Source organism: Pongo pygmaeus, chromosome 17 (genome assembly GCF_028885625.2).
Source record: "Pongo pygmaeus isolate AG05252 chromosome 17, NHGRI_mPonPyg2-v2.0_pri, whole genome shotgun sequence".
Taxonomy (NCBI): domain Eukaryota; kingdom Metazoa; phylum Chordata; class Mammalia; order Primates; family Hominidae; genus Pongo; species Pongo pygmaeus.
The window spans coordinates 61,773,412-61,784,954 of NC_072390.2; the positions used below are offsets into that span (position 1 = coordinate 61,773,412).

General features: G+C 57.6%; 3 protein-coding genes across 7 annotated transcripts in view; 1 reads left to right on the top strand and 2 right to left on the bottom strand.

Annotated features, from left to right (window-relative positions):
• KATNAL2 (katanin catalytic subunit A1 like 2) overlaps window positions 1-11,543 on the top strand; it is a 330,528-nt gene that overhangs the window by 182,002 nt on the left and 136,983 nt on the right. The gene's annotated exons all lie outside the window — the stretch shown is intronic.
• Window positions 83-4,055, bottom strand: LOC129018892 (elongin-A3-like). Its single transcript, XM_054460930.2, has one exon. The coding sequence runs from the start codon at window positions 2,958-2,960 to the stop codon at window positions 1,248-1,250; it is 1,713 nt and encodes a 570-aa protein (XP_054316905.1). The 5' UTR covers window positions 2,961-4,055; the 3' UTR covers window positions 83-1,247.
• Window positions 4,386-11,279, bottom strand: LOC129018878 (elongin-A3-like). Its single transcript, XM_054460915.2, has one exon. It carries the CDS (start codon window positions 8,848-8,850, stop codon window positions 7,135-7,137), a length of 1,716 nt encoding a protein of 571 aa, XP_054316890.1. The 5' UTR covers window positions 8,851-11,279; the 3' UTR covers window positions 4,386-7,134.

Genomic DNA, 11,543 nt, shown 5'->3' on the forward strand with positions numbered 1-11,543 from the left:
CTCTCTCTACCCCTCACTGTCGGTAACGCCTAAGAACGAGGTTTACTTAATGGGGGGGGGGGGGGTGTGCGCGCGTGCGTGTTTGTGTGTGTGCGCGCGCGTGTGTGTGTGCGTTTGTGTGTGTGTCTTTGTTTGTGTGTATGTGTGTGTGTCGTATCTGGCACACGGACCTGTGACTACCAGCCCGCGTGAAGCCAACAAATGCCCTGAGTTAGAAGGCAAACGTTCACCAAAGCTTGCAGGAGCTGGTAGGAGGTGAAGTCAAGGTAGTTAACCCGGTCATCTCATGGGAATTAGAAACTCTGGTTGGCAGGTTTAGACTTCCTGATCGAGAACCTAAATAAGCTGATTAAGGTGTCGCCATTCTTTCACAGGGGTTCTGGGTGAAAAGATTGGGAATGACTCTAGTAAAAGTGTTTTGACTTAAGGAACGTACCAGTTGTTAGCATTTATGTATGAAAGCCAAGAGTTCCTTTCTTCAAACAAACAGCAGTTTTCTTTGAGGTGTGCTCTGGTTGTGTCATCCAGGCTGGAGTGCAGTGGAATGAGGAAGGGTCACCGCAACCTCCGCTTGGCCAGCTCAGGCGATCCTGCCACCTCAGCCCTTTAAGGAGCTGGGACCACAGGGGCCGTGCCACCACGCCGGGCTAATTTTGGTATCTTTTGTGGAGACGGGGCTTCTCCGTTTGGCCCAGCCTGGTCCCCACCTCCTGGGCTCAAGCGATCTGCTTTCCTCGGCCTCCCGGAGGAGGATGGCTCACGATTAGAGGATCATGCCCGGCCTTTTATCTAAAAGAAAACAACAACAGTAACAAGACATTTTGCGTAGTCGGAGTTATCAGTGTCAACTGATGGATTGAGAGTTTGTGTCTAAGAAGTCCCTGTGTGCTCCATGATTTCAGAAGAGAGAACAAACGGCAAAAGGGACTCTCACATCTCGTACCTGATTTATGATGGCAACTAGGGCGTTGTTTAAAAAACGGTCGGTGAACCACCAAAGCAGAGTTGATCCGAACGCGTTCATAATATCTTCTGAATTCTGAGGTGTCCTCCAAGCAGGGAGGCAGTGGCCGGGTGTGGGAGGCAAAAATCACAGGGCCAGCGCTTGACACCTGCAGAATTCAGAGGCTCAACTTTGCACCCAGCCAAGGGTCCTGGTGTCCATTGGAAGTTTCGTTCCCCAACCCGCGTTGACTTTGCATTGGTCCTCCTCCCCCCAGATTTTATGTGTAAGGCAAGTCCTGAGTTTATCGTCGGGAGAATCTTCTCTTGTAGTCTCGAACTGCCTTGGCCATCAGCGGGGCCACTTTCTTGGCAGCCTGTTTCCGGGTCTTGGCCGCGGGCGCCGCGTGCTCATTGCTGCTGCTCAGGCAGGGGTTGGCCCGCTTCTCAGGGGGCCCGTGAAGGACGTTGCTGCTGCTGCTGCTGCTGCTGCTGCTGCCGCCGCCGCCGCCGCCGCCGCCGCCGTCCCCGAGGCCGGAGGCAGCCTGGCTGCTTCCTGCGGGCTGGGGGGCTGGCTTGATCTCCCCGTTTCCGGGGTCAGCGGCTCCTGCAGACTTCTCTTCCCTCCTGGAAGCATCATAAGGCGTCTTGGCCACAGAGTTGAAACAGATCATCTTTGTCTGTCGGCCGCTGGGTTTGTTTTCAAGTGCAGATCGGATTTTCGTGGTCACTACTCGCAGCCGCTGCTCTCGGGCGTCGCGAAGCCGCAGGTACAGCTCCCGCCAAGACTCGTGCTCCCGCGGCTTTTCTCCCTTGAAGTCCTGGAGACAATGAATCCTCCATAATTCATCTGTCTCTCGAGCGAGTGCGTGGTTGTCTTTCTCTGTGCGATACAGCTGATCAGGCGTCCACCCTTCCGGAACGGGTTCAAGAACCGAGTAGGCGACCCCTCCCACGTCGCCGAGGGCGTCCGGATTGTTTCTAAGCACCGGGAGGCACTGCTGGCGCAGCGTCAGCACCTGGAGCTGGCAGGCAGGCCTGGAGCCCGAGTACACCTGCAGCCTAGCATTCACTCTGCGTCCAGGGAAAGCGGCTTCCTCCTGGAACGTTGGCGCGGAGAGTGCTTCTGGCTCTGCCTGGGAGGTCATGGCCTCAAAAGCGGACAGCAGATCGTAGTTGGCCTGCATCCAGGCCGCTGAGGGGTCCCAGAGCTCTGCGAAGAGAAGGCTGGGCACCGTTTTCGGCCCGGCGGAATCAGCGCCGGCCGCCTGCAGCCTCTCTGACTGGCTTTCCTGGACAGGAGGCGATTTGTGAGCCGAAGCCCAGCGGGACGATTTGCGCCCCTTGCTGTGGCTCGCCACCGCTTCCCCCTGAGGTTGGCCCTGGCAGCCCGGACCCGGCAGAGGCCCGCCCTGAGCGGCGTGAGCGTGGCCTCTTCCGGGTTGCTTCCCGGGCACAGCGGGCTCAGGGCCCTCGGGCGTCGGGAGGGGAGCGGTGCGCGTTGGAGGGTCCCGACGGGGGCCGGAATCAGCTGGGGCCGTTCTGGGGCGCTTTCTCTCGGCTCTGGGCTCGCGACTGGGAGACCTCGGGTGAGGTCTCTGTTGTCCCGGAGGTGTTCTGCGTGCTGTCCGTCCGTGCTGAGGGCTGTGAGATGGGCTCCTGGGGGCCGTCGCGTTTTCTGGGAAGCCCCAGGCCTTTTCCTGGTCCTGGAGAGCCTCCCCGAGGCGCTGTCGGGAAGCGCTGTCCTCAGCGTCCTGTGGGTCAGGCCCGGTGTTTCGGTCCACAAGCACCAGCTTCTTCCACCGGGCCGCTAAGTCTCTGGCAAAGTCGCCCACGTGCTGGTGCTTCCGCAGGCGCTTCACCGTCTTTCTGATTCCAGTCTCCGCCAGGATGTCTGCCGTCATGGGCAGGGCGGAGAGTTTCTGCAAATATTTCTCCAGCTTTTTTGGGTTCGTCTTCGTGGCCAGACGCACCTGCAGCTTCTGCACTGCGCGCAGCGTAGTGGAGCCTGCCGCCATCTCAGCAGAGCTGTGCAGGCGTCGCTGTCCTCGCGTTCGCGGCTCTGTCCTCGGGGCGGCGGGACACGAAGTCTGGGGTGGCCGGTCCTCGCTGCCCGGTCGCCAGGCAGCGACCTCGGGATGTGGAGTCACAGCCTGGCGCGAGCTCGGTCCTCGGAGCAGTGGGCCACTGGTTCCGGGGCGCTGGTCCTCGCGGACCGCAGGCCTCGGGGCGTGGAGTCCCCACAACCTGGAGCGAGCTGGGTCCTCGGAGCAGCGGGCCACTTGGTCTGGAACGCCGGTCCTTGCAGACAGCTGAGCAGGCCCGCTTCTGTCCCTCGGGATGTGGAGCCGCAGCCTGGAGTGACCTCTGCGCTGCGCCGTCCGAGGCGGAATGCAGCTGGGCTGCCAGAGCCCGGCCTTATATAGCCAGCCCCGGGCCCACCCAGGACTCAAGCCCTGACCCCCTTGGGCCTTGGGCAGCCCCGCCCCAATACGAATTCATTCCGTCAGCCCAACGCAGCCAATCGGGACGGTCCACGCCAGGTGGACTGCTGTGCCCGGCAGGTTCATTAGGTTAATTGCAGCCTGGACACACCCCACTGAGTTCTACCGTTGGCCCTCCTTGTTCCCAGCCCCCGCATCTGTGGATTCCCAAAGACACAGACAGAATCCCCTTGGGAGTAAAAGCGAAAATAACAACACCGCAAGACAAAATCGTAGGAAGGAGAACCAACAGAGGAGGACAACTCTTTACCTGGGATTGCCGTCGTGTGAGGGGACTTGGAAACATTCGTAGAAAAGTGGGATTAAGGGAGAAAAATGAAAAAGGTGTATTTTACTTCTCGACCCCGTCTCCATCAACTTCGAGACCCTTCTGGAAGCAGTGTCTCCTCCCCGCCGTCCAGCCCATCCCTAAAGCCCCCCAGGGTCCTGGGAATGTAACTGTTTCCATGCAATCTTTCTTCCGTTGTTAACTGAAGAAAACTGGGTGCCCTTTACAGGTTTTCTAAGACAAGGAAACGAAAAGAAGTCAGCAGGCGCCAAATCAGGACGGTAAGGTGGACGCCTCGTGATTTCCCATGGCAAGTCTTGCCCAGCTGCCCTCGTTGGAAGAAAGGCATGAGCAGGAACGTTGTCGTGGTGGAGAAGAACTCTCTGGTGGGGACCTTCTCCGCTCCAGCTTTGGCTAACTCTCTGAAAAGGCTCTGCCAGTGAGCAGATGTGATCAGGGTTTGGCCCTCCAGAAAGCCAACGAGGAGAATCCCTCTGGCATCCCCCCCCAAACGGTGGCCATGACCTCCGCTCTTGACTGCTCCTCTGTGGCTTCGGCTGGAGCACTGCCACCTCTTGCTAGCCACGGCTTTGTGCTTGGTCTTCAGGATCCTGCCGGGTAGAGCCAGGTTTCGTCTCCTGCTGCCAATCTTGGAAGAAATGCTTCAGGATCTTGCTCCCACCGGTTGTTTAAAATCTCCTCGGAAAGGCTTGCTCTGGCCTGCAGCTGATATCGGCGCCACGGTTTGGGCAGCCGAGTTCCACTCTCACCTTTCAGTCCGAATGGGGAAAACACAACCATTTGAAGTATGAGGATTCGGGTGTTAAGCCTTTTCTGAGAATTACCCTCCGTGTTGTGTAGAGAAATAGGTAAATTTGCTGTGTTTCCAGACTTCCGGCTACCTCACGAAGAGGATCCTAGTGCAATACTGGCCATGCTTCCGGAGCTCCCAGAATGAGGATTGTTTTGTAAATAGGTGGGAAGAGAATTGAGCTGTCCTGGGTCAGTGTAGCAATGTTACAGCAGGATCCTTAGGTTGATGCTGAATTCTATTCTGGGGCAGGTTTATGTGTTGTGTGGGGGTTGTTTCCTTTCTGTCTTTTGGAGCGGGTGTGTCGCAGTGGGAGCAGGGATCTGCTGAGGTCTGTCTCGTTCTCCAGTAATGAATGAGTTTAATGGGTGCAGCCGCTGTTTTCAGTAGCACGCCAGTGGGGGCATCGATGAGCTATGAGGAGCTAGAGCTTGCTCGGATTGCTTCCTTGTGTTTGTGTTTTGAGTTGTGTTTGCTTGTTTCGTGCTTGTTCTCCATTTCGGCAGGGGAAACGATTTTCCAGGAAGGAAGGTTGTTGCCAGTGGAAAACAATTTGGTTCCGAGGGACTGGGGTTTCTGGCTGGGAGTGGGGAGGGGCTGCAGGGTGATCGGTGGCCACTCCACCTCCTCCAGAGAGAGCGTGTGGCTTCTCTGCCTTGGGGAGGATATTCTGCTCTCTTGTGAGTTTTGCAGGCCACCTGAGATTCTCTCTTGAATTGCTGTCAAGAAATAGGGACGGGCGTTGTCTCTGGCCCTTGCTGGGGAAGGTTTTCTGAGGTTTTGTTTTTCAATTTTGAGACGGAGTTTGGCTTCTGTTGTCCAGCCTGGAGCGCAGTGGTGGGATCTGGGCTCACCGCAAACCCCGCCTCCCGGGTTCAAGCGATTCTCCTGTCTCAGCCCCCTGAGTAGCTGGGATTACAGGCGCTCGCCAGCAAGCCCAACCGAGTTTCGTCTTTTTAGAAGAGACGGGATATCCTCAGGTTGGTCAGGCTGGTCTGCAACTCCTGACCTCAGGTGGTCCGCCGGCCTCGACCTCCCAAAGCCACGGGAATACAGGCGCGAGTCACCGTGCCCGGACATGTCTGAGTTTTACGCGGTCGCTGACTGGATTATGTCCCCTTCCCCGGAACGGATGCTTTTCTGTCTTCCTTAAGGGTAGCATCTCTGTGGCACCCCGTTTCTGGCTCCTTCCGTGTTCTTCAGGCTTGAAGGCCTCCTTTGACGTGCACCGGCATCCACTCAGGTGCCTGCTTCCAGGAGCTTCCCAGCCCCCATGCTGCTGACAGCCCAGGGTACAGGACTTTGATCTCTTCTGCTGCCCTTGCTCGGTTTTGCCTTGCGGCTTATGTCTTTGTATTTCTCTCTCTACCCCTCACTGTCGGTAACGCCTAAGAACGAGGTTTACTTAATGGGGGGGGGGGGGGGGGTGTGTGCGCGTGCGTGTTTGTGTGTGTGCGCGCGCGTGTGTGTGTGCGTTTGTGTGTGTGTCTTTGTTTGTGTGTATGTGTGTGTGTCGTATCTGGCACACGGACCTGTGACTACCAGCCCGCGTGAAGCCAACAAATGCCCTGAGTTAGAAGGCAAACGTTCACCAAAGCTTGCAGGAGCTGGTAGGAGGTGAAGTCAAGGTAGTTAACCCGGTCATCTCATGGGAATTAGAAACTCTGGTTGGCAGGTTTAGACTTCCTGATCGAGAACCTAAATAAGCTGATTAAGGTGTCGCCATTCTTTCACAGGGGTTCTGGGTGAAAAGATTGGGAATGACTCTAGTAAAAGTGTTTTGACTTAAGGAACGTACCAGTTGTTAGCATTTATGTATGAAAGCCAAGAGTTCCTTTCTTCAAACAAACAGCAGTTTTCTTTGAGGTGTGCTCTGGTTGTGTCATCCAGGCTGGAGTGCAGTGGAATGAGGAAGGGTCACCGCAACCTCCGCTTGGCCAGCTCAGGCGATCCTGCCACCTCAGCCCTTTAAGGAGCTGGGACCACAGGGGCCGTGCCACCACGCCGGGCTAATTTTGGTATCTTTTGTGGAGATGGGGCTTCTCCGTTTGGCCCAGCCTGGTCCCCACCTCCTGGGCTCAAGCGATCTGCTTTCCTCGGCCTCCCGGAGGAGGATGGCTCACGATTAGAGGATCATGCCCGGCCTTTTATCTAAAAGAAAACAACAACAGTAACAAGACATTTTGCGTAGTCGGAGTTATCAGTGTCAACTGATGGATTGAGAGTTTGTGTCTAAGAAGTCCCTGTGTGCTCCATGATTTCAGAAGAGAGAACAAACGGCAAAAGGGACTCTCACATCTCGTACCTGATTTATGATGGCAACTAGGGCGTTGTTTAAAAAACGGTCGGTGAACCACCAAAGCAGAGTTGATCCGAACGCGTTCATAATATCTTCTGAATTCTGAGGTGTCCTCCAAGCAGGGAGGCAGTGGCCGGGTGTGGGAGGCAAAAATCACAGGGCCAGCGCTTGACACCTGCAGAATTCAGAGGCTCAACTTTGCACCCAGCCAAGGGTCCTGGTGTCCATTGGAAGTTTCGTTCCCCAACCCGCGTTGACTTTGCATTGGTCCTCCTCCCCCCAGATTTTATGTGTAAGGCAAGTCCTGAGTTTATCGTCGGGAGAATCTTCTCTTGTAGTCTCGAACTGCCTTGGCCATCAGCGGGGCCACTTTCTTGGCAGCCTGTTTCCGGGTCTTGGCCGCGGGCGCCGCGTGCTCATTGCTGCTGCTCAGGCAGGGGTTGGCCCGCTTCTCAGGGGGCCCGTGAAGGACGTTGCTGCTGCTGCTGCTGCTGCTGCTGCTGCTGCCGCCGCCGCCGCCGCCGCCGCCGCCGTCCCCGAGGCCGGAGGCAGCCTGGCTGCTTCCTGCGGGCTGGGGGGCTGGCTTGATCTCCCCGTTTCCGGGGTCAGCGGCTCCTGCAGACTTCTCTTCCCTCCTGGAAGCATCATAAGGCGTCTTGGCCACAGAGTTGAAACAGATCATCTTTGTCTGTCGGCCGCTGGGTTTGTTTTCAAGTGCAGATCGGATTTTCGTGGTCACTACTCGCAGCCGCTGCTCTCGGGCGTCGCGAAGCCGCAGGTACAGCTCCCGCCAAGACTCGTGCTCCCGCGGCTTTTCTCCCTTGAAGTCCTGGAGACAATGAATCCTCCATAATTCATCTGTCTCTCGAGCGAGTGCGTGGTTGTCTTTCTCTGTGCGATACAGCTGATCAGGCGTCCACCCTTCCGGAACGGGTTCAAGAACCGAGTAGGCGACCCCTCCCACGTCGCCGAGGGCGTCCGGATTGTTTCTAAGCACCGGGAGGCACTGCTGGCGCAGCGTCAGCACCTGGAGCTGGCAGGCAGGCCTGGAGCCCGAGTACACCTGCAGCCTAGCATTCACTCTGCGTCCAGGGAAAGCGGCTTCCTCCTGGAACGTTGGCGCGGAGAGTGCTTCTGGCTCTGCCTGGGAGGTCATGGCCTCAAAAGCGGACAGCAGATCGTAGTTGGCCTGCATCCAGGCCGCTGAGGGGTCCCAGAGCTCTGCGAAGAGAAGGCTGGGCACCGTTTTCGGCCCGGCGGAATCAGCGCCGGCCGCCTGCAGCCTCTCTGACTGGCTTTCCTGGACAGGAGGCGATTTGTGAGCCGAAGCCCAGCGGGACGATTTGCGCCCCTTGCTGTGGCTCGCCACCGCTTCCCCCTGAGGTTGGCCCTGGCAGCCCGGACCCGGCAGAGGCCCGCCCTGAGCGGCGTGAGCGTGGCCTCTTCCGGGTTGCTTCCCGGGCACAGCGGGCTCAGGGCCCTCGGGCGTCGGGAGGGGAGCGGTGCGCGTTGGAGGGTCCCGACGGGGGCCGGAATCAGCTGGGGCCGTTCTGGGGCGCTTTCTCTCGGCTCTGGGCTCGCGACTGGGAGACCTCGGGTGAGGTCTCTGTTGTCCCGGAGGTGTTCTGCGTGCTGTCCGTCCGTGCTGAGGGCTGTGAGATGGGCTCCTGGGGGCCGTCGCGTTTTCTGGGAAGCCCCAGGCCTTTTCCTGGTCCTGGAGAGCCTCCCCGAGGCGCTGTCGGGAAGCGCTGTCCTCAGCGTCCTGTGGGTCAGGCCCGGTGTTTCGGTCCACAAGCACCAGCTTCTTCCACCGGGCCGCTAAGTCTCTGGCAAAGTCGCCCACGTGCTGGTGCTTCCGCAGGCGCTTCACCGTCTTTCTGATTCCAGTCTCCGCCAGGATGTCTGCCGTCATGGGCAGGGCGGAGAGTTTCTGCAAATATTTCTCCAGCTTTTTTGGGTTCGTCTTCGTGGCCAGACGCACCTGCAGCTTCTGCACTGCGCGCAGCGTAGTGGAGCCTGCCGCCATCTCAGCAGAGCTGTGCAGGCGTCGCTGTCCTCGCGTTCGCGGCTCTGTCCTCGGGGCGGCGGGACACGAAGTCTGGGGTGGCCGGTCCTCGCTGCCCGGTCGCCAGGCAGCGACCTCGGGATGTGGAGTCACAGCCTGGCGCGAGCTCGGTCCTCGGAGCAGTGGGCCACTGGTTCCGGGGCGCTGGTCCTCGCGGACCGCAGGCCTCGGGGCGTGGAGTCCCCACAACCTGGAGCGAGCTGGGTCCTCGGAGCAGCGGGCCACTTGGTCTGGAACGCCGGTCCTTGCAGACAGCTGAGCAGGCCCGCTTCTGTCCCTCGGGATGTGGAGCCGCAGCCTGGAGTGACCTCTGCGCTGCGCCGTCCGAGGCGGAATGCAGCTGGGCTGCCAGAGCCCGGCCTTATATAGCCAGCCCCGGGCCCACCCAGGACTCAAGCCCTGACCCCCTTGGGCCTTGGGCAGCCCCGCCCCAATACGAATTCATTCCGTCAGCCCAACGCAGCCAATCGGGACGGTCCACGCCAGGTGGACTGCTGTGCCCGGCAGGTTCATTAGGTTAATTGCAGCCTGGACACACCCCACTGAGTTCTACCGTTGGCCCTCCTTGTTCCCAGCCCCCGCATCTGTGGATTCCCAAAGACACAGACAGAATCCCCTTGGGAGTAAAAGCGAAAATAACAACACCGCAAGACAAAATCGTAGGAAGGAGAACCAACAGAGGAGGACAACTCTTTACCTGGGATTGCCGTCGTGTGAGGGGACTTGGAAACATTCGTAGAAAAGTGGGATTAAGGGAGAAAAATGAAAAAGGTGTATTTTACTTCTCGACCCCGTCTCCATCAACTTCGAGACCCTTCTGGAAGCAGTGTCTCCTCCCCGCCGTCCAGCCCATCCCTAAAGCCCCCCAGGGTCCTGGGAATGTAACTGTTTCCATGCAATCTTTCTTCCGTTGTTAACTGAAGAAAACTGGGTGCCCTTTACAGGTTTTCTAAGACAAGGAAACGAAAAGAAGTCAGCAGGCGCCAAATCAGGACGGTAAGGTGGACGCCTCGTGATTTCCCATGGCAAGTCTTGCCCAGCTGCCCTCGTTGGAAGAAAGGCATGAGCAGGAACGTTGTCGTGGTGGAGAAGAACTCTCTGGTGGGGACCTTCTCCGCTCCAGCTTTGGCTAACTCTCTGAAAAGGCTCTGCCAGTGAGCAGATGTGATCAGGGTTTGGCCCTCCAGAAAGCCAACGAGGAGAATCCCTCTGGCATCCCCCCCCAAACGGTGGCCATGACCTCCGCTCTTGACTGCTCCTCTGTGGCTTCGGCTGGAGCACTGCCACCTCTTGCTAGCCACGGCTTCGTGCTTGGTCTTCAGGATCCTGCCGGGTAGAGCCAGGTTTCGTCTCCTGCTGCCAATCTTGGAAGAAATGCTTCAGGATCTTGCTCCCACCGGTTGTTTAAAATCTCCTCGGAAAGGCTTGCTCTGGCCTGCAGCTGATATCGGCGCCACGGTTTGGGCAGCCGAGTTCCACTCTCACCTTTCAGTCCGAATGGGGAAAACACAACCATTTGAAGTATGAGGATTCGGGTGTTAAGCCTTTTCTGAGAATTACCCTCCGTGTTGTGTAGAGAAATAGGTAAATTTGCTGTGTTTCCAGACTTCCGGCTACCTCACGAAGAGGATCCTAGTGCAATACTGGCCATGCTTCCGGAGCTCCCAGAATGAGGATTGTTTTGTAAATAGGTGGGAAGAGAATTGAGCTGTCCTGGGTCAGTGTAGCAATGTTACAGCAGGATCCTTAGGTTGATGCTGAATTCTATTCTGGGGCAGGTTTATGTGTTGTGTGGGGGTTGTTTCCTTTCTGTCTTTTGGAGCGGGTGTGTCGCAGTGGGAGCAGGGATCTGCTGAGGTCTGTCTCGTTCTCCAGTAATGAATGAGTTTAATGGGTGCAGCCGCTGTTTTCAGTAGCACGCCAGTGGGGGCATCGATGAGCTATGAGGAGCTAGAGCTTGCTCGGATTGCTTCCTTGTGTTTGTGTTTTGAGTTGTGTTTGCTTGTTTCGTGCTTGTTCTCCATTTCGGCAGGGGAAACGATTTTCCAGGAAGGAAGGTTGTTGCCAGTGGAAAACAATTTGGTTCCGAGGGACTGGGGTTTCTGGCTGGGAGTGGGGAGGGGCTGCAGGGTGATCGGTGGCCACTCCACCTCCTCCAGAGAGAGCGTGTGGCTTCTCTGCCTTGGGGAGGATATTCTGCTCTCTTGTGAGTTTTGCAGGCCACCTGAGATTCTCTCTTGAATTGCTGTCAAGAAATAGGGACGGGCGTTGTCTCTGGCCCTTGCTGGGGAAGGTTTTCTGAGGTTTTGTTTTTCAATTTTGAGACGGAGTTTGGCTTCTGTTGTCCAGCCTGGAGCGCAGTGGTGGGATCTGGGCTCACCGCAAACCCCGCCTCCCGGGTTCAAGCGATTCTCCTGTCTCAGCCCCCTGAGTAGCTTGGATTACAGGCGCTCGCCAGCAAGCCCAACCGAGTTTCGTCTTTTTAGAAGAGACGGGATTTCCTCAGGTTGGTCAGGCTGGTCTGCAACTCCTGACCTCAGGTGGTCCGCCGGCCTCGACCTCCCAAAGCCACGGGAATACAGGCGCGAGTCACCGTGCCCGGACATGTCTGAGTTTTACGCGGTCGCTGACTGGATTATGTCCCCTTCCCCGGA